The sequence below is a fragment of the Drosophila guanche genome, unplaced genomic scaffold (genome assembly GCF_900245975.1).
Source record: "Drosophila guanche unplaced genomic scaffold, DGUA_6, whole genome shotgun sequence".
In the NCBI taxonomy this organism is placed as follows: domain Eukaryota; kingdom Metazoa; phylum Arthropoda; class Insecta; order Diptera; family Drosophilidae; genus Drosophila; species Drosophila guanche.
Window position 1 is genome coordinate 1,684,308 of NW_022995749.1, and position 23,996 is coordinate 1,708,303.

Sequence of the window (23,996 nt, forward strand, 5' to 3'; positions counted from 1 at the left end):
ATTTTTCCGCGGTCAGACTGCCCCGAGATTCAAAAAACAAGTTTTAAACAAAAAATTCTTTAAGCTAAACGGACGTCGACCGCGGAATGGAAACAACGACTAGGTCGAATTTTGATCGAAACTGGTAAAACTGCGCGCGTCGTCTAACAAAATAACTAATTGTAAAAAACATAATAACTGAACGCAGAAGAAGGCGGCTCTGCTAGGTGCTCTGTGCATGTAGGATTGTACCCCTCGACTTTCCCCACTGTTCTCAAAACATTGTAAAAGGTGTGAGCAAACTCCACTTTTATTTATTGATTTCCCCACCGCGTTGCTCTTTTTTGATCCAGTGAACTCTTTCCGTGGTCTCGTTGCATAATATTGTTGCTGCTGCGTCTTCAGTAGCGCGTTCGCGGTCTCGGTCGTTAATACTCTTAAAGATTGGTGTGACTTTCCAAGAACCTTTCAATGAATATTAGATAGAAAATATATAAACGTGCCAAACGCTCGGAAAAAGTGATGCGGCAGCCTCATACATGTGTATATAATATGCATATGAGTCAGTTGAATCGGAATGTACATAATAATTGAGCACAGCGAATGGAGAACAAATAATACTCAATAAGCGCAGCTTGGCTTCTGCTATAGTTTTCTGATTCTTCGATCTGTGGGTGTGGGTGGTCCGTATACACTGGTTACTATACTATGTGACATAACGGTATTATTGTGGCAAACAGAAAGAACAACCTTCATAGCAAAGAGTGTTGGGAAGGGGAAGTACAGGAAGCAGCGCTGCAGGTTCGCTGTTTTTTCTTGTTCGTTTTCTTTTCCTTCTTTTGCGCTGCTGCTGCTTTTATTTGCTGTTAATGTTTGTATACCCTTCCTTCCGTACGATATAATTACTACAGTGTCGGTTACTGCGCTTTTGATGATCAAAATCGTTGTGGATAAACATTTTTGGCACTCTCTCTACGGCATTGGATCGGTAGAGGATGGGACTTGTGGGTGTAGGGACATGGGGCGGGCGGGTAGCTTTTTTGTTGCTGAGCTTGCTTAATTTATGTGTGTTCCTGTGTGTTTGTGTTTAAATTGCAGATCTTAATCGTAGAACAGCCGCACATAGATACGCCAACGGACTAATACATTAACATTAACATATACTGCCACAACCCTCGTTTTCGTTGTCGTTGTTTTTGCTGCTGCCTTCGTCGCTGCAGCAGAGCAGAGCCAAGTGAGAAGTGAGAGAACAAGTGCGCCGTCATCCCCCCGCGCGTTATTTTGTATTGCTTAAACATGACGTCGTCTGGTTGCCGTGGACTAACAGCGGCTCTGCTGCTGCTCTGCGCCACGTCTGCAGCTATCGCCGACCTGTCGGACAAATTGCGCGATGATTCGGAGCTTTCTCAGGTGAGTCGGAGTCGAGAAGAACAGTCTTCATACAGTACATTAATACTTACATACATATGTTTGTATGTACATAAATAGTACATGCTTTTCGAAAAACTTGTAGGTGAGTAGCAGGTTGGTTCCACTGTCCCCCATTCATCATCACCGTCCTCCAGAACAGCAGTCCGTTGTGTTACTCATGGTTACGTTACTAGTTCTTGGGCACACAAGAGCTGGCACTTTTCGGCAATCTATGCTCAGCCGCTGCCCTTGAACGGAAAAACCTTGACAGCCACCGAGCGAGAGAAGGAGTGAGAAGGAGAGAGAGAGAGAGCCAGAGAGCGGGCAAGCAGGTCGCAATATGAAAAAGAGCCTGCGCAAGAGGGAGACTGCACTACAGCCGCCTGCACAGGTAGAAGCAGCAGCAGCAGCCCCAGCATTCCTAATCTCGTCCTTGACCTTTTCCATTTTCACTTGTATTTTTGTTGGGCTTCCTGCTGCTGTGGAAAATCGATGCTCGTAGCAAAAAAAACTTCTGGCGGAGAGTCTAGTAGGAGTCCAAAATCCATCCTCAGCCACAGCACCATTTGTACATGGCGCACATCATTGGTACATATTTTATATGCATGGCGTAGCTTTCTATTATGTAAACGAGGAAAACTACATAAATGAATGTAAAACCAACCGAGTCAGACCGACCAGCACACAAATGCCAACCGTTGACGTCGACTGAGCAGAACAGTTTTATATTTAGTTTGTCTTTTTACACCTTCACACGCCAACACACACACTGATGCATGGGCAAATAACAAAAAATTCAGAAGCCAACAAAAATAAAATGCGGGATTCAACAGTGGCGATGGAGTGGAGTGTGGATCCTGGTCAGCAGGGGCGAGCACCTGTAATCTTCCCAATGGACAAGATCTGTGGCTGGAAATTCATTCGACAACATATTGCCCTTGAAAGAGCCGTTCTACTCTGCTAAGCATTTAATGGCCGAATATACTTGCTTCTCTACAGGAAAACCATCTTTCAACTGAAAAGAAAGCGTGTGACGGAAAGAGAGGGACAGACAGGCATTGTAAGTGTTGTTGTACCTAGATGTCTGGGAAGTACGGATACGTCTTGAGCCCTCTCCATTCAGCAGTTACTCGATTCCAGAAGCCATAGGCGAAACAGAGCGTACCCATGGTTTGCTCATTATGCTAGAAATTCTCATTACATGGCTTAGCCTAACTAGCTGATGGCTTAGATAATTATATGTATGTATGTACATTGCATGTATTTACATACATATGTATGTATATATGTACATATGTGGGTTAGTATTGTTTTTTGCTGCCTATGGTTTTGTTAGTTTAGTTGGTTTTGCTTGGTAGATCACAGGAATTGGCGGATGGCCATCGGGATCCACATGGAAATCCCCAATAATTTACTCAGTCCGAAGCTTAAACCAGTCGACTGGTCCCTGAAAATTCAAGTTACATTTCCAATGAAATTAATTTACATGCTTCTGAAGATTCCCCGCTGGCGACTATGTGCGGGCGGGGTGACCGCATTGACCCCACACTTCCTGTCGTGCGTTTGTTTCTGTTTTCATCATCAACGTCATCATTATTATCATCATCCTCATCATCATCGTCTTCGTTTTATTAATAATAATTTTTAACCTTTGACTGATGCGCTGCAACTGGAATTGCATTGGACACGAGAATGGGCGAGTGGGGGAGGCCGACTGGGTTGACAACTGCAGACTGCCGGCTGAACCCTGTCTAGGCAGAGGCGGGAATGCAGCATCGGGAATTCAATTAAATTTAATTTAAGATTCAAAGGCGCGCGTGGGGCCGCCACTTGCGGGCCAACATACGATATACGATATGCGATATGCCTCCATTACATCTAAGGCGATGAATGAGAGCCGTGGCTGACCTTAATGGATCCAAAGTAGAGAAAAACACATGCTCGATTCGTAGAGACTGGTTCATTTGAGTGATCCGTAAACGGCCTCGGAGTGATGCCTCCACCCTCCCACAACGATACCAATTAAAAGAGAAATGTGCCTTGGCTCGGGGGTTGAGGCTGCTTTCGCTTTTGCTTTTGTGCTGCTGCAATTATTCCAAAAACTTAACCAAACAAAAGCAGACATATGCATTTATAATTTGTACCAATTAAAATTATTTATACCACATGCACTCCCACTCCTCCCCTATATCTTCTCGGATTTCTGTCCCTTTTCGAAAAACCTAAAGCTCTGCCTCTCTCTCTCTCCATTTCTCTCTGCTGCTCATTAAATTGTATAGCTCCATTAGATGATTAAAGTTGAATTTCCTCAAGTGCCACGCCCCCACTACACCATACACTACACACGCTCCACAGTTGTAGTTGTAGTTGTTTTTTTGGATTAGGAAACAATTAGTAATATTTTGGCTAAAAGTGAAAGAAAACAAACAAGTTTGAACTGTCAGCGGTTCTCTCTCTCTCTCTCTTTCTTTCTTTCTCTCTTTTTCAGAGCACTGCCAAATCCTTCAGGCGTCTTATGCCAGTTAGGGTAAGCTGCAATTACCAAAAAAAAAAAACAAAAAAAAAACTTTAAAATGAAACAAAACAACTCACAAAACAAAACTTTTACTTTGTAACAAAAGGAAACATCATTTTCAACATTCACATGTTTTAAATTTTGTTAATAAATAATCAGGCAGGGGGTAGTACTCCCCTTTTATAGCAGGAGGGGAGTGAGAGTGGGCCATTGGCCACATTGGCTACTTTATTTGCCCCGCCGTCTGGCCATGTCTCTGTCTCGTGCTGTGACTCATGCCCTTGACTCTCAGAGAGATTGGGGGTGCGTCTCTGTCTGTGCACTCCGGGGGTCATTGGCACTCGTGGAAATAAAAATGCGATTTCCAAATCACCCCTTCGCATCTTTTGGAGCGGTTAGGAAACAAGTTTTTCTTTTGCTTGTGTTTGCATAGTAAATGAGATGTCCTCACAGATTAGAGGGGCGCTTATCGCTGACAGGATAATACTCTAACAATTGAAGCAAATTTCGGGCTTACGAAAATAGTCCCCAGAGATATCGGCGTCTGCCATCTGGCTCGACAGACCGGCGGACCGTAACCTTATCGCGATGGTGTGCCAAAAGGGCCGGAAACTCATCCACATTAATTTTCCCTTCATCAAATGCAAAACATTCGAAAAGGAAAATTTATGAATGTAATTGCATCTAATTGACAAATGCTTCCATGATCCCCTGGGGGTGGCTCGCTTTCGGCAAGTGAGATGTGATGATGTCAGATGGATGCTGACAGATGGAGAAATAGCTGCCTGATATGATCTGTCCGCCCAGAGGAAAAGTCTCTTCATCTTCTGTTGATAGTGTTGAGTAAACAATATCACTTTTATAATTTCTCTCCATGATATATATCTCTCTCAGTAGGTAGGGTCCCATTTGAGCATTGACATATGCGACAGCCAATCCCTAATACCCTTATTGCACTCATTCAGCAGAGCACTCTCTCTCGTTTAGATAAGCGAAAACATTTTGAAAGCGAAATAGAGACCTGGCCGGAACCTTCTTGCAGGAACAAAGCTAGCAGCGACTCGAATGACCGTCCTGGAACAGGACAACGGCCCGCTCTAACGTGAACTGGCGACAACTGAGTGAGGGTCTGGTATCGAATTACCTAAAATAAAAATACATACATACATATATACATACGATTATGGTACGAATATATTGTATGTGCGTGTGTTCTGTCGATACCATACCATAGATATGTACATCTATACATATGTGCATCGGGGTATAGGAACAGCGACGGAAAGGGAAAGGGCACAGAGAAAACAGAAAACGTAAAAGGGACAGAATCGGGAACGGACTCTTAAAGGCAAATTGCCATGACTCATGCTGTGCATAGGACCAGAGTCAGGACCTGGACTCACAAACACGAAATTCACACGACCAAGCGAGCGATTTTAAAAAAGGTGCTGTCCTCGACAGGACACGCACCCACACGGTCAAACAGTCAACACACAACAAACACACAGATACACACTAATGGAGCAATATGAATTTACTTGGTACCATACAACTGGCTGAGAATGTGCAGCGGGGCGTGGCGGGAGGTGGTGGTGGTGGTGCTGGTGTTCTGGTGCTATCTGGGAAGCCGCAAAGTGTGCGGTTGCATGTTGTTGCCGCTGCCCAAGTCGATGACGCTGCCCCTGTTGCCAGGCCGGGGCAGGTGGCCAGACTGGGCCTGGGCGTGGGCCTGGTTTAGTCTAGGGTCAGTGGCTGGTATTTGGGGTAGCTGGAAAATGCATTTTCATTTCCCGCTCCTGATAGATAGCGACTCTCTTAATAATATGACACACAATCCACTTATTGAATGAACCGGCAGCCGATTGGGGTGTAGTACAGATATAGAGCAACCCCTTGGCATACAGCTATCCTGGTGGCCATTCTGCTGCTTACGTAATTGGTTCAATAAACCTTTTTGCGTCTGCACAACTTGGCCATGCATAATGTTTCTTTTTCTTTTTATTAGTTTGTTTGACGTTGCCATAGAAATTGCCTAGCATTGAGTCTCGTTTTGCCAAAAGTTTTGCCTCCCAACCAACCAACCAACCAACCACCACCCAACAATCCACCCTCCCATCTACCAACCCACACCCACACCAACACCAACTCCCCACCCAGCAACCACCTCCTGCCACATTTTGTTCGATATACTCGTAATACCATCCGTCATCCATACTAGAGAGAGAAAGTGTAACGAATCGCTCTCCAATTTCCCTTCTCTTTGCAGTTCTACAGCCAAGTGGAGCAGAATCCCATTGCCAATGCAACGCTAACGCTGCGCAGCTGCACCATCTTTGTGCCCACCAATGAAGCCTTCCAGCGCTACAAAGGGAACATCCACGTGCTCTATCATATCTGTAAGTGTGGATAAATCATAAATAATGCGAATGTGAGTTCATTGGGTACATCCCATTATTGCAGCTACGTCGGCATTCAGCAAAGAGCAACTGCCAAAATCTGTGTCATCCGACATGGATGGCAATCCGCCGCTGTATATCACAAAGAATCGCAATGGTGACATCTACGTGAACAATGCACGGATCATTCCCTCGCTGAGCGTGGAGATGACCAATCGAGAGGGCAAGCGACAGGTCAGTGGACTGGACCCCCCTTTATATCAGCGATCAGCACTGAATTCTATCACTTACTTTTGCTTGCAGGTCATGCACATCATTGATGAGGTGCTGCAGCCACTCTCCGTCCAGAAGAATGCTCAGGACAACATCAACAATCCGGACGCGATGCAATTCCTGCAGATGGCCGAACAGCTCGACCTGAACGACTTCCACTTGCGCACCTATCGCTCCCAAGTGACGTTAGCGAAGAAGGAGTCCGTCTACCAGTCGCCTGGAGCTCACACCTTCCTCATTCCAATCGACGAGAGCTTCAAGGTGACGTCCGCCTTCGGCTAATTGAAATTTGCATACAATTTAAATGCAATTTTTCTAATTGCAGCTCTCGGCACGGAGTGGCCTAGTGGATGCCAAGGTCATTGATGGCCATGTGATACCTAACACTGTCATTTTCACTGCCGCCTCGCAGCACGATGATCCCAAGACATCAGCTGCATTCGAGGATCTGCTCAAGGTTACCGTCAGCTTCTTCAAGCAAAAGGATGGAAAGAGTGAGAGCACCACCCAAAACGAAAACAGCTATTGATCTACCGCTAATTCATTTCCATATTCTTCCTATTGCAGTGTACGTAAAGTCCAACACCATTGTTGGAGACGCCAAGCATCATGAGGGCGTGGTTTTGGCCGAAATTGTCAAGGCCAACATTCCAGTGCAAAACGGAGTCGTCCATTTGATCCACCGTCCGCTGATGATCATCGACACGACCGTCACCGATTTCCTAAAGGTAGCACAAAAGCACACACACACACAACTCAAAACTCTAGACAAACACTGCCAACACAAAGATACACAGATACTAAGATACAGAACAAACACATATACCGATATCTTCACTGATAGTGCCTGCGGCTTGTGATAAGGCTTGGCATTTTGATTGGCTCGGCACGCTGGGGGCGGCAAAGAAGATACCAATTAAGTTGCTCGCCACCTGCGCCCCAGCCATTGCTTAATACCTAAACATACCCACACATACACACACACACACACACACACACACACATACACACATACACCACTACATATCTACTAAGTAATCCATTTTACTTTGCACTTCGCCGAGTGGCTGCTGTCAAGGCATTCGTCAATGGAAGTATTTCCAGGGGCCAACATTTCCACAGCGCTCTGCTGAATGCAAAGTCAAACCAAAATCGAACTGCACCCGAAATCCTGACACACATACAGAGAATAGAATAGTCGATACAGAGCCCTAGTTCCCTATAGCAAAACAATTAGCTAACAAAAAGACAAAAACAAAAAACCCAAAGTCTGATTTTACCTAGAACTGAATTTCGGCATATGATCGTTGATCGATGATCCGCTCCGAAAAGAGTTTTGCTCAAAAATGTTATTATTCAGTTCGGTTCCATGTAAAATCAAAAGCAAAATTTTATTTTAAAATAATTTTTTAAAATATAAATTTTATTTTAAAACAATTTTGGGTGTAATGTAAGTATTGCCAAAATCGAAAAACAAAAAAATAATTAGACCTTAACTCAATGTTTTTCACGTGAACTTCTCACTGATATCAAATATTCATATCAGAATTCCTTTTCCTTCAGTCTCATAAGGCAGACGCCAGGCAAGGCGTCCGAATTGGACACAAAATTGTTTACCTTTTAAATTGGCTAACACGGAAATGTATTTACAAATCATTGCGCCTTGCTTAGTCTGACTGGAATCGCAAAAACTTCATTCCATTTATATGGAATGTATCGATTCATATATTGGTCATACATATCGTGTACTCGTGCTCCCCTCGCTTTCAGTCGCCGTCCATAAGATCACTGATCACCGACGACCGATCGCTCGCTCAGCCGGCATGCTTTAGCTGTACTCGTAATTGTTTCTTATATGCATAATCTTGCTCCACATCCGACGTATGGAAGAGCCATCATAGACATCCACATTACAAATAAATATGCAGTTCGTTTTAAAACTGTTATTCTTAAATGGCTTTTGGTACTCTTGGTATGGCCAGGATGTAAATCAAAGTCAGTGTTTTCGATGCTGTGAAGATAGTTACGGAGCGAATGTTTCGGCACTGCCTGGCCTATAGTTTTGAAACGGACTGTACATTTTTGTGCCACTTGAATGGATAAATTAGCGTAGGCATCATCTCGTTATCGTTTCCTAAATTTCCTTTTCTTGGTTCTGTTGCAATTACTCGTAATGTTTCTCTTTTCCCAAATCTATTTACTGATCCCAAATCTATCTGACGAATCTATCTTTTGTTTCTTGCAACATGCCGACTCGACACACTATATATAAAAATACACACATCACATTTCAACCACATATCGCTCAAATATCGAACTGATACTCCGAATATTTAACCAAACACCTATCCGATAACGAATTCAGTCGTTCAAGGTAAAAATTATAACCAAATTCCGTTTTAATATTGAGTTTGCGAGTATTGCTTTGCTTTGATTTGCAATTTTAGTTGTTGCCCTGCTAAACGAATATTCCATTGCATGACTTTCATCCCAGAATGTTATTTGAATGTCATGTGAATAAATAAAGTCCCCCACTTGTGTTGGGCTCTTTAAAAAAAAGGAAAGCTTTATACCTACAATGTATATGCAATTTGGCCTTTACCAGTTGTTTTCCACACCGCACTGTACACAATTGAAAGGAATTAAGTTCGCACTTAGAGTGGCTATACAAAAATGAGAGAGCTCCTTAAATATTCGAATCCAGAAGTTGTTCGTTTGACTTGAGGGGCACACCTACAGTATAGACGGATGGACATGGAATGTGGGCCTTTGAGGTGTATTGAAATGTATTTTATTGTAAAGCTTTGTATGAACTTAAGTGCCTTCCTCATTTACATTTAAGTGTTATATTCGTTGTAAGTGTTGAAAAGTGCACACCAGAAATCGTTAAATCGAAATCGTTAGAAATGTATGTAAATAATGGATCATGCTAATGCTTGCAAACTGCAATATGATGTAGCAACAAGAGAATAAAATCTATGTATTTCCATTGTGCTTCCTTTCAAACGTTCTCCCGTGGCGGAACAACTCTGGCACTCTGCGTGGAACACAATATTTCAAATTTTATTCGAATCTTAAATCAATCAATCAAATCCAAATATCTTTTCTACCACAACTCCGTTCTGTAAACCGATTTAGTTCTTGAACGTAAGTAACTGTGTAACACACACACACATTTCACACCCCGCGCTATAGCACACACACACACACACCAACAACAGCGACAACAGTCGTCAGTGCAGTATCTGTACATTGCTATCAAATTGCCATCCAAATCCAACTCAATCACCGCACAATCAAGTCCACAGTCCCACTAAACAATTTACAAAATATAAAATCAGTTAAAAATATAATCCGATTTACTCTCTATCTCGATATATTTGTAATCATTTGGCATTAACCTCATTGTAAGACCATTTCACCTGAATAATTCCCTGATTGTTGTCTACATTTACAAATTGCTACAAATTGATGTTTAAATGTATGTTCATGTATACCCCCAAAAAAGTACCCAAATTAGCCTGAGCATATTCCAACCCAACCATCTATTCAGCAGTTAATTTTGTTTTTATGTTTAATTCGATGTTTCGTGAACATTGTTTTGTTCATAATTTGAAACAAACTGAATAATATCGTTTTATCTTTTGAAGGAGAATGGCGAGAACGGAGCTCTGAGGAAATTCTACGAGGTTATTATGGACAATGGCGGCGAAGTTCTGGACGATATCACCAATCTTTCTGAGGTCACAATTTTGGCACCCAGCAACGATGCGTGGAATGCATCCTTAATTGAAAATCTTCTAAGGTAAGCAATTTAAACTGAAACGCGGAACCCGGCTCAAAGGGAGTGAATTTGGTTTTGACTCTCAGGAACCGCAAGAAGATGAGGGAAATCCTGAACATGCACATCATTAGGGATCGCCTAAATGTGGATAAGATCAGGCAGAAGAATGCCAACATGGTAAGTGGGCGCAGTGGCTAAGAATCAAGGACAGTTTTAACTTAGATCATCGTATCCACCGACAGATTGCCCAAGTGCCCACCGTCAACAACAACACGTTCCTGTATTTCAACGTAAAGGGCGAGGGTGCCGATGCCGTGATCACCGTCGAGGGCGGTGGTGTCAATGCCACTATTGTACAGGCTGACGTTGCTCAGACCAATGGCTATGTGCACATTATCGATCGTGTTCTGGGTGTTCCACACACCACAGTTCTGGGCAAGCTGGAAACCGATCCCATGATGAGGTATGTCAGTCTTGATTTTCACATCTGAAAAATGTTCGTGACAGAGTATTGTCTACCCACTCACAGTGACACCTACAAGATGGGCCAGTTCTCGCACTTCAACGATCAGCTAAACAACACTCAGCGCCGCTTCACCTACTTTGTGCCCAGGGACAAGGGCTGGCAGAAGACCGAGTTGGATTACCCATCGGCCCACAAGAAGCTCTTCATGCCCGACTTTTCCTACCACGTACGCTGTTCATAAATCTGGCAAGGAAAAAGTCTGAACCTGCATACATTTTTCATTTACAGTCAAAGTCTATTTTGGAACGCCATCTGGCCATTGCGGATCATGTTTTCACCATGAAGGATCTCGTTCAGTACTCGCAGCAGGCCGGCAACGTTGTTCTGCCCACATTCCGCGACTCGCTCCAAATCAGAGTTGAGGAGGAAGCTGGACGTAAGTTATTTGCCAAACCAATGGTAGCCTGGGCAAAACGCTCTGAATGCTTCTGTTTCGATTCATTTCAATCAATACTTGATTTATTCTATTGGTCCTCCTCTCATGCTGCATTACTAACTGAACCTGTTTTTCTATAACTCTCGACCCAAAATTTCTTGCTTGTACTTAACAAAATCTAACCGTTGTCCAAACAAAAGACCTACATGATGAGAATGCTAGTCACGAATGGACTGGTGAGTGCTGCAGTTTGTCAAACCCACATCGCACAGCCCACAAATCTGTCCTGGCCAGAACCATGTACATGCCCACATTAGAAACCCATCGAAAACTACATAGCAACATACAAAATGCATTCGAGTGTGAAAGAGAAATAATTCTAAGTGCGATATATGTTTATTTTGCAGGCTATGTGATAATCTGGAACTACAAGAAGATCAATGTCTATCGGCCCGATGTGGAGTGCACCAATGGAATCATCCATGTCATTGACTATCCGCTTCTGGAGGAGAAAGACGTGGTTGTGAGCGGAGGTAGCTATCTGACAGAATCAAGCATTTGCATCCTTTTGGCCAACCTCATAATGATAACAGTAGCAAAGATCTTGAACTAAACCCATTCAATGTGTAAAAATCGAATCAAATCAAAAGCAAAAGCAAATGCGAACTAAACAGCAACCGCAACACATACCAACCACCACAGCCACCACAGTCGTCTACCAACATCAACCGATCAAACTCAAACCAACATTTAAAATCAGATTAATATGAAATATACATGGATATGTGTATAACCAGGCACTGCATACATACATGCCTACCCATAAGTTACTCGAATTGGAAACAAGCAAATCAAAATTGTATCTGTATTATTTGCGTCACAAGGAACGTCGCAAACCTTCCATCATGCCTCATTGCCCCCATATACAAAACTCAGACACACACGCATGCAGAGTACTACCTGCTAGATTTAAATTTGACAGCTTTCCTCTGAAGATGATCATGATATCATGAGAATGAAGCTGAAGATCTCGAATAGAGACGATGAAACCTTTACTTTTAAGCATTAAACTGGATCCCCCTTCTAAGGCCTTATGTATTATATGAAATATATAACCCATTTAATTTTATGTTCGACATATACTGATAGCTTACGTTCATATCGCTCTACATTCATCAGCTCACTAAGTTTTACATTTAACCTACATGCATACATATGTCTGTGTATGTATGCATATCTCTACGTATTGATATGAATCATTGAATCTGATTGTGTTTATGATTTTAAGTGTACATTTTTTTGTGAATTGCTTGTTTTAGTTAATGGTCTAATTTATGATTTAAAAAGTGAGTTATCCTAAGTAGAATGTGAGAATCCCATTTATGTACAAGACATATGTAAATATGTTAACGCAGAAGCAATAAGCACATCACACACTCTCATATTCGTAAACATACACACAAACATCCATACAAACATACACATACACATACACTTAATACAAAAACATTGTAAAATTCGATCAAGTGTGAAAGATGTTTTATAATAAACTGAAAGTTTCTTCATTTGAACATTCGATGGTACTCGTACGAAATGAAATTTTAAGCTGTAAGCCCAGCAGCATATCCTTGTCTCTAAATCGAATTGAAATGTGCGAGGCATTCAAACAAACTATAACCGAACGAACAACAAATTCAATTAAATGAAATGACATCATGCACTTAGTTGTTAGTCCTGCTATGCATGTAAACCCCACAACAGAACACACGCCACACCCCACAGACAGACACCGACATCCGAATGCAGACATGGAGCAAAGATAGCAACTGCAATTTAGGGTAATCGAATGCGAACATGCTTCTAAACTGCTGTCAACTACGAAATACTACAATACATACTCCAACACACAGTATCCTGTATCCTCTGCGATAAAAATGCAACAGAACACGACATCTACTCACTGAATGGATTTTTATATAAATTTTAACCAAAATACATTTTGTATGTACAATATAAATACGAATACAAAAAACACTATGTATTTGTGACAAACATATTTGACAATGATGTGAACATAAAACAGAAACTAAATTCTTCTCCTCCCTGCTGCAGCTGCAATTGCATTTTAACCTTTGTATGTAGCTGTCATGTAAAATTTAAAAAAGAAAAACAAGAAACACAAGAACTTAGTTTATAGTCTGATTTAGAACAACCCGATGCTAACTATACAAACTCTCTTTCTATTTCTCTCTGTCTCTCCCCGATAATACCATGTATTTATAGGTTAGACATTGTAACTAGCGTGTGTGTCCTAACCTACCAAACTACACAAAATGAGCGCTAAAAATTGAACTGTACTACTCCTCCTTCTATGTAAACCCCCCAAGAGAAAAACGCATTAACTATCAGCCTACCTAGCAGTACACACACTCCACTCCTACTATCAACAAGAAAAACCACACAAAACCACCCACAAACATATGTATTATCGATACTGTAGCGAAACTCTCAACTTAAGTTGTCGCAGTTGCTTTGAGTAGTTGCTAATTCCCGATCTGATCGGATACCCCAGTTCCAGAAATATTTATCTTTAGTAGGCGGCGGGGTCGTCGCTGCATTGTATTGTATTGCATATTAGTTTGGTTTTGGCCAGTACTGCACTGACAGTAGCAGCTAACCGAAAATGTATGTAGTGAAAATGATGAATACGCTAAATGAAAAGCTTTAAAGAGTGGTGCAGATGGGAGCAAAGGACGGATTTGTGAAGGGAAACGCATTGCAATTGCAATTAGTGTGTCGTAGTCAGTAGTTACACGTTGGCCAGCGCCCTAACGTGTGACTAGTGCCTTACTAAAGATAAACGCATTACCTTAACCTTTATACAAATTTACTCGAATTAAATGTATGAAATTAAATGAATTATTACTTCTAACAACTAACAAAGAGTGCAAAATGGCGAACAACAAGAGCGAAGCTGCATTGATTTGCGAGCTACACACAATACAATAAATACAACACACAATACAACCACGGGCCACTTGTAAAAGTAGGGGCAAATGCATTATATGAAACACATGGAAGTGTACGAGATTATTTTAAAGTTCTGCTTCAACATACAGACATACACACGTATACGTATGTATACCATAAAACATATGCATACATACTACAGAAATGATATTCAGCCACGCCACACCACACGCTATTTACACCAAATACAAACAATACAGATCAAGTAAAATCGTATTTTTCATATATTTGTCAGAATAATACTATAACGTAAATGTAGTTTATCACGATTGGGTGATAAATCTCCAAGGAAACCTAAATCCGTGTATCAATGTATATTTAGTAATTGAGTTTTGAATCAAGCGTTAGCCACGAGAATATATCAGAGTACGATTATATATATATACATACATACATATATATATATATATATAGATACGTATATAAAAACCAAGCTTCTAAACTATGAAAAACCGCAGTGCAAAAGAATATTATTCCATTTTATTTTATGACAAACGCTTTTTACAAATAAACCAAAACCATTCCAATCGTAAAGGAACAGGATTATACCTAGCATTAGTTAAACTAATTAATACATGTATTAGTAAACAGAATGTCAACCTCTACAGCATGCTTGAGCGAATAATAAAATTATAAAAATACATATATGACTAAACCCACGAATTTTGTTTAACTTAAATAATTTGATTTTAAAATTCAAACTTCTGTTTGAAATGGTTTAACTCGCGCCAATGGGGGTGTTTTTTAATGCATAAAGTGGAAGTCTTGGGAACTAGTTCGCAGCTGAACCTTCTGGAAATGGAAATGACAACTATTGTGAGATGGGATTAATTAATATAGCCGTACCAAATTTATTTTAAAACGCTGAGATTCGAAAACGGAACTACAAATCTTGTATATGTGGCTATTAGCAAAATAAATTTATTTTAGCCCCGATATTCGTTCCACTTATCGCACAGAAATACCCATATTTAACCAACTGGCGTATCGATAGCTTACAAAAAAATAAAAATAGTGTCGATTTGCTCAGAATTCAGAAAATATATTCCGTTCATGATATGTATATGTTCAGTACAAAATTGTGCCTCCTGCATAAATAATATCAACAAATAATATATATCGATATTTTTATATTAACATCCCTAATAGAAACAAAAAATGCAAGATGCAGGCAATCTAATTGGAAAAAACACCTAAAATACAAGTTAAACACTAAACAGGACATATTACGTGGATAAACGAATATACGCCGTGGTATTCGTTGCGGTTGATGTCGGTTGTTCGCTGATTCCGGGTGTTGACAAGGTTTTTACCTTAACAGCGCTATGAAGAAGCGGAGTTCACGTTGCAATTCGGAGGCGTTTAAGGAGCAGCAAATGGACAGTGACGACATCAGCCTGCTCCAGCGACCATTGCGCACGGCCCACACTGGCTTCGAGGAGGCGCGTCGAGCCTACGAGGATGGAACCAACGAGGTAAGCATCGCTTACGCATAAGGCTGTCTACGTGACTCAGCCTAGGGCAGCAATGGCCGCAAACATTCCTTTGTATCGAATTCCGTGTGTTTATATTATGTATCTGATATTGGTATTGGATATCTGCAGGTGCGCCAGCTGCTCAGCCTGGAGTGCAGTCTCATATACGAGTGCAAAGTGTGCCGAAACATGTTCCGAAGTCTTGCGAATTTCATCAGCCACAAGCGGGTCTTCTGCTGTGTGAGTGCCCGCACAGCCCAGCAGAATGGATACACAGTGAGTGCGCAGTAAAGACAATATCGAATTACCATATTTCTGTGTGCAATCGTTTGAATCAACATTGAATTCGCTTACAGGACCAGAACTCCACTATGATCATACAAACGGGCAACGGGCCGTCGCCTCAGGATATTGAGCATATGTTGCGCAGTCGTAGCACTGGCTGCTCGCCAGTTCCCCGCGAGGTTCGTCCCATTCGTGGCAGTATACGGGACCTGAGTGGCGTTATCGAGCGTCTGCGACGGGAGAAGGCGCCCTCATCCATGCAAAACACTCCCACGGTGCTGAAGCTGGAGTCGGTGCCGACCTCCAGTCAGGCCGTGTATCAAACTATTAAAATCGACCAGGATGACAGCATGCGAACCGAATTAAACGAAGTACACCATATGCTGAATCCCGCAAACACCGTTGTTGGCCCAGATGGCAAGGCAATGACTAAAATCAAATTCGAGCGCCGAGGCGGCAGTGACTCGGGCGAAACGGCCGAGCAATCCATCAGCGATGACACGGAAGCGAACATATTTTGCGAGACATGTGAGGCAATCCATCCATAGATCCGAGTATGCTGTGGAACTAATTTTCGGCTTGTGTTTTACATGTTTTCTTTGGCAGGCAACCTAACATTTCAAACTCACAAAACACTGCACCTGCACATACAAAAGAATCATTCGTCGTCGACGTTTGTGTTTCAGTGTCCAGCCTGCTCGGAAACCTTTCTACAGGCCGCAGCAGTTATACGGCATTTGTCCAAAGAACACAAGTAAGTACAGCGTAGTCAAAGGGGATAAACATAAACTAATAAGTCAGTCAATGGCAGACGAGTGCCATTTAAAATTCTGTAAGAGAGTCAATTTTAATTTGGTTTTTAAATTTACTTCGCAGGAAACCAAGGCCACGCATTCGAATGATGCGTAGCACCATCCTCAAGCGTCGCATCAAACAAGGAGATATTCAGCCCAAAGGGCCCTCACGCGAGTTGAAGCGCCTGCAGATGTCCGACGATGTGGTTGGCTATCCTTCAGAGCCAGTAGATGCGAATGGTGAGCAGCGTAAAATAATGTCACTGTGCTATTACTGCGAGAAGTCATTCGAGCGACGCGCCGCCTTGTCCACTCACCTGCTCAACTGTCGGGCCAAGCAGGAGGCGCTGGCGAAGCCGGCTCCTGGAGCCAAGAAGCTGAAAACAAATGAAAGTGTGAGCAATGCCTCCAGTTTTGATGGAGCTGATGCAGAGGATCCACCGGCTGGCGATGTAGATCTGTCGAGCCTCGGCCGCACCATTAAGCAGGAACCTGACGCCGACTCGACTGCTCTGAACGAAATGTTCGCCGACCTGGCGGAAAAGAATGAATCTTTCGTAACTGGGCTGCACACAGTCTCACTGGACAAGCTCCAGCTGCGGCACGAAACTGACTCGGCCAGCGTCGCTTCTAGCAGTACCAACAACAGTGAGGAGTCGCTCGCCCAAGAGTCCAATCCCGATGAGAGCAAAACCAAGGTGAAGAAGAAGCGCAGTGTGCCTATTGAGAAGCAACTGCGTTGCCGCTGCAAGCTGTGCAACAAGGAGTTTAATGCCCTGGGCAACCTGCGTCGACATATTTCAATGTTCCATTACCGGAAGTCACGCTTCGGCTGCAATGTGTGCAACTATCGCGCCTTTCGTCGCTACGACATTGTCAACCATCTGGGTTTCGTGCACAAGATTGAAGGCGATCGCGATCAGCTAACCGAGCAGTACGTGTCGACTCAAGCCTGTGAGTACTCGCGCGAAGATGTGGATGCAGACATAATTTTGGTGGATGAGGTGGAGGAAGCGAGACAAAGCCAGCCAATAAAGGAATTGGAGATCAAGCCACCGATCAAGACATACGAGAAACGCATGAAGCGTGCTAAGACGACGGAGCCAGTGGCGGAGGCAAATGTCATATTACCTTCGACTGCGATAAAAAAGGAACCCGACCTGGAAGTGGCCGAGCCCGTGACAAGCAAGAAGCACCGCAAATCGCGCATTCAGTTATCGCCAGAGTCTGGCGAGCAGAATACGGAGAAGCGTCCCACACGCAAACGTGTCAAGGCGGTCAACAAAGACTTTGTGTACGATATGGTACGTTCGAAGCAAGAAGGCTCCGCCACATACACAGCACCAGCACCCTTGGCCATCGAGTCCATGCGCGCCAAGCTGCGTCGCCATGTGGGCAACGACGAGAACAAACCCAAGCAATGGGAGGCCTACATAACAGAGGCCAAGAAGCCACTGGTTCAAGGTATCACACGTCGCATAATGCTGGAGCTTGTCAGCCAAGGACGCGCCGTGTCTGCCACGCTCCCAGAGCTGCCATCCGAGCGGCCGCAGATACGACCGCGTCTTATTTCTCACACACGCAGCGAAAGTCAGCAGCAGCAGCATGTGGTGGAGCCCGAGAGTTTTATCGAGAAGATTGCAAAGCGAACGGCAGCCGCTGGCAAGGATACCGCCGTCATAAGTAACCTGTGGAACAAGGTCAACACAGCGATGGCCCAGCAGCAAGGGTTGTCCTTGCCCAAGAAAGAGGAATCTGAAGAGAGTCCACTGGAGATGACGCCGCCCAATAGCAAATTGAGTGCGTTGGTGTCACCACCGTCGCCACCTCGCAAGAGCCAGGAAACCGTTGACTCAGTTGAGACACCCACACAGCCTACACCGACATCAATGCCCCGGCCACCGCCATTTCAGTCATCCGCTGGAATGGAGTGCCTGAGCAGCAACGGCAGTCAAGCGTCCAAATTTCCGGCATTACCCAAGCCGCCATCCGTTCTACAGGCAGCTGCCAATGGCACCATCCAGCTCACATTGGATAGTCTCCTTCGCGCTGCCCTGCAGAACTAAACTAAATCAGAAATGGAAGAACAACCGGAAATGAAAACCGCTCTCGCTGTTTTCCACTGCTCCACTGTTCCACTGAATTTCCCTTCCCTCATTCTGTACGATTTTTTCAACTTTCCATTTTTCCCAATGTCCCAAGTCTCATTTAACGTTTAAATACATACATGTAATCCACTGGTGTCCTTATTATATAGAAGCAAGTAAGCATGTAAGAAAGTAAGGAAGTAAGAAACAAAACAAAAAAGTATCCCTAGATGGTAGATCGCTTAGAGTATTATGCTATGGAACAACCAAAACATATGGAAAATTATAGTATAATTTTGCAGATATTAGAGAATGTTTGTTGTTTGTCTGTATGGCAAGAGTACAGAATTTGTAAAATGTTATAGTTATAACCTTATATGTATGTACCTAATTTTATAGAAAACTGCTAGACCCCTTAAAGTAAGGGACCACAATTTTATATATAATGAGTGTGTACTGTACATATGTATGTGTGTTTGTTTTGTATGTACAACAGGCTGCCTGTCCGCCTGCAACATTAATTGTACGATATCTACCGTATGCTAAAACCAAAATTCACTGTGTATACATCCTATGAGGATACTCGAGGAGGATGGGTAGGAGCAACATCTTGCCATCTAACATACAAATCCATCTCGCCTCGTAACCAAATTAGCATTAATATGTATATCCAAGAACATCACCCTGAGTCGGAGGTGCCGGCATGACGTCTCTTCATTTTGATGCTGCATAAATTTGTTACTCAAATTGTTAATTACAAACTAAGCGAAAGTTAAAGAAAACGTTGTTTGAGGCAATCTGTTGTTCATCTACATATAAAACTCTTTTAAATACAGTCGAACTTCTTTGAGACGAACCCATCTGTCACGCCCCAAACATGCATGTCATTTTCGAAGCGACAAGCTCAAACAAATCCATTAATTATACTGTATAAATCGGTTATATGATAAATTTTAAACATTCTATGACACATTGTTGTCTTCATTTTAAAGTCCCAGTTTAAATTTTCATTTGCAGTTTTTACCAGTCAAATACAATTTTACATTTGTAGGCATTTTTTAGGACAAATAGTAACAATATTGTGCACTCGCCTTTGACTAAACCCACAGAGAGACGACTTTGGTGCCATTAAGTCAATTTCAAGTCAAGCTGAAAGCGCGCTAACCCCAGCTACGCGAAGCTGCAAGATCCGACCGTGAGTCTAATTTTAATTTGGCCATTATTCTTTCTACTTAAGAACACAAAAACACACAAATTCAAGCAACCGAATCCCTGATCTACGTACAATGAAATATATGTGTACTAGTAGTTCTATGTATTTATGTATCATGGTACGAATATCGTACTAGGTAGAGCCTTAAATCAAATCACCAAATGATAATAAATTCTATGATAATCACCAAACTAGAAATATGTACTTGTAAATAAGCAAAGGGGGCGGTCAACAGGTGTCCAATTTCCAGGTCCTAGTTACTTGCCCCGGGACTAAGCCACATGTATTGGGAAAAATAGAGCAGGTCGCAGTTGTGTACCAGGAGAAAATCCAGGGCAGTACAGCGAACATGACAGTAGCGAGATTCTGCTGCTGCTGTTGCTGTTACTGCGGTGGATGCTGCTCAACAATGGAAATTGTGTCACGGCCAGGAGTATGGGCGTGGACGTGTGGCACTTCAGCATGGGAATGGCTGGGTGGCAACCAGAGCAAAACCGTAACCAGGCCACACTTTAGAGCTAAGCGAGTGCGTTCCCAGTCGCACTATGTACGAGTATGTGTGCCTCTGATAGAGCTTCAGCTTCAGCTTGAAGGGAAGATGTATATCCTGAGAGCTGGCGAACGGAAAACGCAACTGTGTGTAATTGGAGACCGAAAGTGAAAACGCCCAGGCCTTGAAAGACGCTCCTGGCGCTACAAGCGCTGTGGCTGCGACACATTCTTAGAAAGAAAAATGAACTTAAAATTGATTTATTATTGCAGCAGAGCAGAGCAGAGCAAGGCATGCCAGGCCAGGGCAGCAAGCATCGTTCCCAGCATCAAATTAATGCCACTTACAAAAGCATTACGTTCGAATAGAGCTAGAAGCCCCAAGCACCGGGCTGGGTGTTGGTGTTGGGCTGATGCTGGTGCCCGTGCCCGTGCCCGTGCTGTTGGTTGTGGGGGTCCCTTTGTTGAGAGGAAACCAAAACCCACATCGCCATCACAAATTTGTGCTGCATAAACTGATTAAGTGATTTCAGGTTCAGGTTCACGTTCAGATTTTACATGTAGAGGGGCATAAACATCAAACAAACAGCAGCCACAATGCGCCACTGGGAACTGCGAGCTCCAAACTGCCAGCTGACATTGAAAGACGACAATGACTTTGTCGAGGATGTGATTGAGCGACAAAAGTGATGGAAAAGAATGTCCCTCTGGTTATGGCCATGCTGTGTCACAAATGCGAAAATGTTTCTCCATTCCCACACAGAGTTAAAGAAATGGCAATTGCAACAGCAACAAAAAGTATGTCAACTGAGAAAATACTGGCTGCCAAGGCTTAAAAGGTTCTTAAGAACTTATGACTGTGCCTCACGGTCAATAAAGGAACATTGCAACATACATAACAGTGGACAGCAAGCAGCACAGTTGCAGCTTACTGCGCCAGAGGAGTTGACTTGATTTCTGTTGACTTGGAAGTCGATTCTGATGACCAGTTAACACAAGAGACATACTCGAAGTGCTCTTCACAATTGAATTAAAAATTTATTAAAAGCTACAATGTATAGTTCTGCAGAAAAGAATCGATCGGTATATTACGTTTCACATTGATGTGGTGATTTTTGCCAATACTCGCAAAAGTATTTTATAATTATCCATTCTGCATAGAAAAAAGGGAAAACTATAGAAGCTTATTCGCAAATCAATAAGATAACTTCCACTTAAATTTCTCTAACTAGAGCATCACTAGAGCCCATTCCACATACGCCATGTGGCCCTGTGAGAGTCACTTAAAATCAAATTAGGATAATTAAATCGCTTTCGTGCAGTGGGGATATCTTTCAATTTGGGTCACCCATACACTGCCATGGGAAAGCTCCCCCCTCGTGGCCCACCACTATCTATCCGAAGCAGCCCAAGGGACCGAGAGGGGCTGTCGGGGTTCCAGCTGTATCCAGCAGCTGCGTCAAGTGCCTTCCACCGAATCGGGGAGGCTCCTAGGGGCACGGCACCCAGTGCCCCAGAAAGTGCTCCAACAGTACTAAGTACTGTTTATTTACTTGCCGCCCATTTGAATAGTGGCTCAGCGCATTATTACCGATTATCAGGGAGTGGAGCAGATGCTGCCAGTGGCACCCCTGCCACAAACATTTAGAGGAGTGACGCGAGCAAAAATGAAATACAGCCAGAAAGTGCTTCTACTCTGGGTCGACGACAACTTTTGGGATGTGTTTTGGAGTGCGAGCCTGGCCCTAACCTACTGACACATAGAGGGAGATGGGGAAAACGTGTCAGAAAGAGCGAGAGAGAGAGAGAGAGAGAGAGAGGGCCACAAAAAAGAGCTGGAGAGAAAGCATGGAAGATGAGTGAAAGCAGCGTCTCTGCCTGTCATCTGTTGGCGCTGGCGTCGACGTTGGCGCTGGCGTTGGCGGGTTCGTTTGCCGCCATTGGAAACTGAACGCGACGTGTTGTTGCCGTAGGACGTTGAAGGACACCAGAAGCAGCAGAATCAGTATCAGCGGCAGCAGGAGAGGTGCAGGAGCGTGAGCCGAAACGGAACGACACGACACGACGCGACCGGCCCGAACCGACCCGACCGCCTCCATCTGCTGGTGTTGTCCTAGTCCTGGCCGAAAGCTTTCGGCTGTGGTTCGTAGTGGGTCCCCGAGCATCGGGGGCTCGATGCTCGACGGCTCTCGCTAGCCGTCATCAGTCGAGTTTCGGCCGTCTTACTCAGCATAGGTGTGCAGCGGACAATCCACCCATCCACACAGCAGGCAGTGAGAGCAGTAGCAGCACATCCAGCAGCAGCAGCAGCAGCAGCAGCAGCAGCAGCGGCAGCAGACAGAGCTGACAGGAGAGTTCAGACGAATCATACAACAAAAAATAATTAAATTCACACTGAAACGCATACAGATACCAGACACAAACACACACACGCCACCCTGCCTCTGCCGCCTCTGTCACCATAACTTCTACTTCAAGCGAATCTGTATCCGTATCAGTATCTGTGTCTGCAACTGCACCTGCATCGCATAGCATCACAACGCATCGAATCGCATCGCATCGCAATGTGCAACTGCTGGTGACTGTGACTGGGCCTGGCACTGACCAACAATTCAACTGATAGACTCGCTGAGTGACAGGAGACCATCCGTATCCATTACATGCCCATCCAGTGTCGGTTGCACTCCGTGTTTGCTGTCAGTTCGCCGGACACGGATGTGGAGGCCCATTACCATCATCATCAGCAGTCAAAGCAGCCAAAGCAGCCAAAGCAGCCAAAACAGCACGAAAGCAGGCAACAACCGAGTTGCCAAAAAAGCACACAAATTGGAAATCTAATTAGCAATGTTAATGTCAGATCTGTGCTAATTCATTAATTTCGAACGATCAACCGGAGGCATTGTCAGGTTATATATAGAAAAAAGGCGTTTCTCCTCGTATCTTCGATCCACTACAAAATCCAACCAACAACAGCAACAAAAACGAAAAAAACGGCAAAAATTGGAGAGCGAACCCAAAAAAAAATTGCGACCAAAAGGAAAGCGAAAGCAGCAAACACTTTTGTTTCTGTATGCCCGTGACTGTCGGTGGCTTTTTATCTGTATATGTGCCTGTGACTCTGTGAGTGCCTGTGTGCCCGTGCCTGTGTGCTAGTGAATTCTGATAACGCGCGCCTGGTGCTGACATCACTTTCGCTACTACGATTCCATTGAACCAATATCCGACCCCATCATCCCCATTATCATACCCCGACCCGAGAAGCTGCCAATCGAAAGACCACAAAATCAATTAAACTACAACAAAGCTGCCAAGAGCCAATTATACGGAACGGGGAAACGGAAACGAAAGAGAAACGAAACAGAGC

The 23,996-nt window shown here is 43.6% G+C and overlaps 2 protein-coding genes across 20 annotated transcripts; both read left to right on the forward strand.

Annotated features, from left to right (window-relative positions):
• Positions 1-16: 16 nt before the first annotated feature.
• LOC117585195 (fasciclin-1) lies at positions 17-14,944 on the forward strand. Of its 18 annotated transcripts, XM_034274565.1 has the most exons (19): positions 17-124; positions 1,078-1,389; positions 3,878-3,916; positions 6,171-6,300; positions 6,365-6,534; positions 6,604-6,834; positions 6,899-7,067; positions 7,141-7,301; positions 8,006-8,023; positions 8,939-8,947; positions 9,712-9,720; positions 10,224-10,378; positions 10,444-10,534; positions 10,600-10,820; positions 10,887-11,049; positions 11,112-11,259; positions 11,460-11,495; positions 11,667-11,792; positions 13,543-14,702. In XM_034274565.1, exons 2-19 carry the CDS (start codon positions 1,276-1,278, stop codon positions 13,545-13,547), a joined length of 1,995 nt encoding a protein of 664 aa, XP_034130456.1. In that variant the 5' UTR covers positions 17-124; positions 1,078-1,275; the 3' UTR covers positions 13,548-14,702. The 18 variants fall into 18 exon arrangements, with proteins under 18 accessions (XP_034130456.1, XP_034130441.1, XP_034130460.1 ...); XM_034274550.1 differs by having other exon boundaries at positions 11,667-14,944; XM_034274569.1 differs by lacking the exon at positions 11,460-11,495.
• A 494-nt stretch (positions 14,945-15,438) lies between these two features.
• On the forward strand, positions 15,439-23,994 carry LOC117585192 (zinc finger protein 800). Of its 2 annotated transcripts, XM_034274540.1 has the most exons (6): positions 15,439-15,764; positions 15,894-16,040; positions 16,121-16,577; positions 16,656-16,803; positions 16,926-18,434; positions 22,927-23,994. In XM_034274540.1, the coding sequence occupies exons 1-6, from the start codon at positions 15,615-15,617 to the stop codon at positions 23,162-23,164; spliced, it is 2,649 nt and encodes an 882-aa protein (XP_034130431.1). In that variant the 5' UTR covers positions 15,439-15,614; the 3' UTR covers positions 23,165-23,994. The 2 variants fall into 2 exon arrangements, with proteins under 2 accessions (XP_034130431.1, XP_034130430.1); XM_034274539.1 differs by lacking the exon at positions 22,927-23,994 and having other exon boundaries at positions 15,441-15,764; positions 16,926-19,130.
• Positions 23,995-23,996: the final 2 nt, after the last annotated feature.

Excerpts from the sequence above, each read along its gene's own strand:
- LOC117585195 (XM_034274550.1), top strand. The coding sequence starts at position 1,276 with ATGACGTCGTCTGGTTGCCGTGGACTAACAGCGGCTCTGCTGCTGCTC. Across the intron at positions 6,535-6,603 it reads ATCGAGAGGGCAAGCGACAG|GTCATGCACATCATTGATGA; the intron begins GTCAGTGGACTG and ends TTTTGCTTGCAG. Across the intron at positions 10,379-10,443 it reads TTAATTGAAAATCTTCTAAG|GAACCGCAAGAAGATGAGGG; the intron begins GTAAGCAATTTA and ends TTTGACTCTCAG.
- LOC117585192 (XM_034274539.1), top strand. The coding sequence starts at position 15,615 with ATGAAGAAGCGGAGTTCACGTTGCAATTCGGAGGCGTTTAAGGAGCAG. Across the intron at positions 16,041-16,120 it reads CCCAGCAGAATGGATACACA|GACCAGAACTCCACTATGAT; the intron begins GTGAGTGCGCAG and ends ATTCGCTTACAG. Across the intron at positions 16,804-16,925 it reads CATTTGTCCAAAGAACACAA|GAAACCAAGGCCACGCATTC; the intron begins GTAAGTACAGCG and ends TTTACTTCGCAG.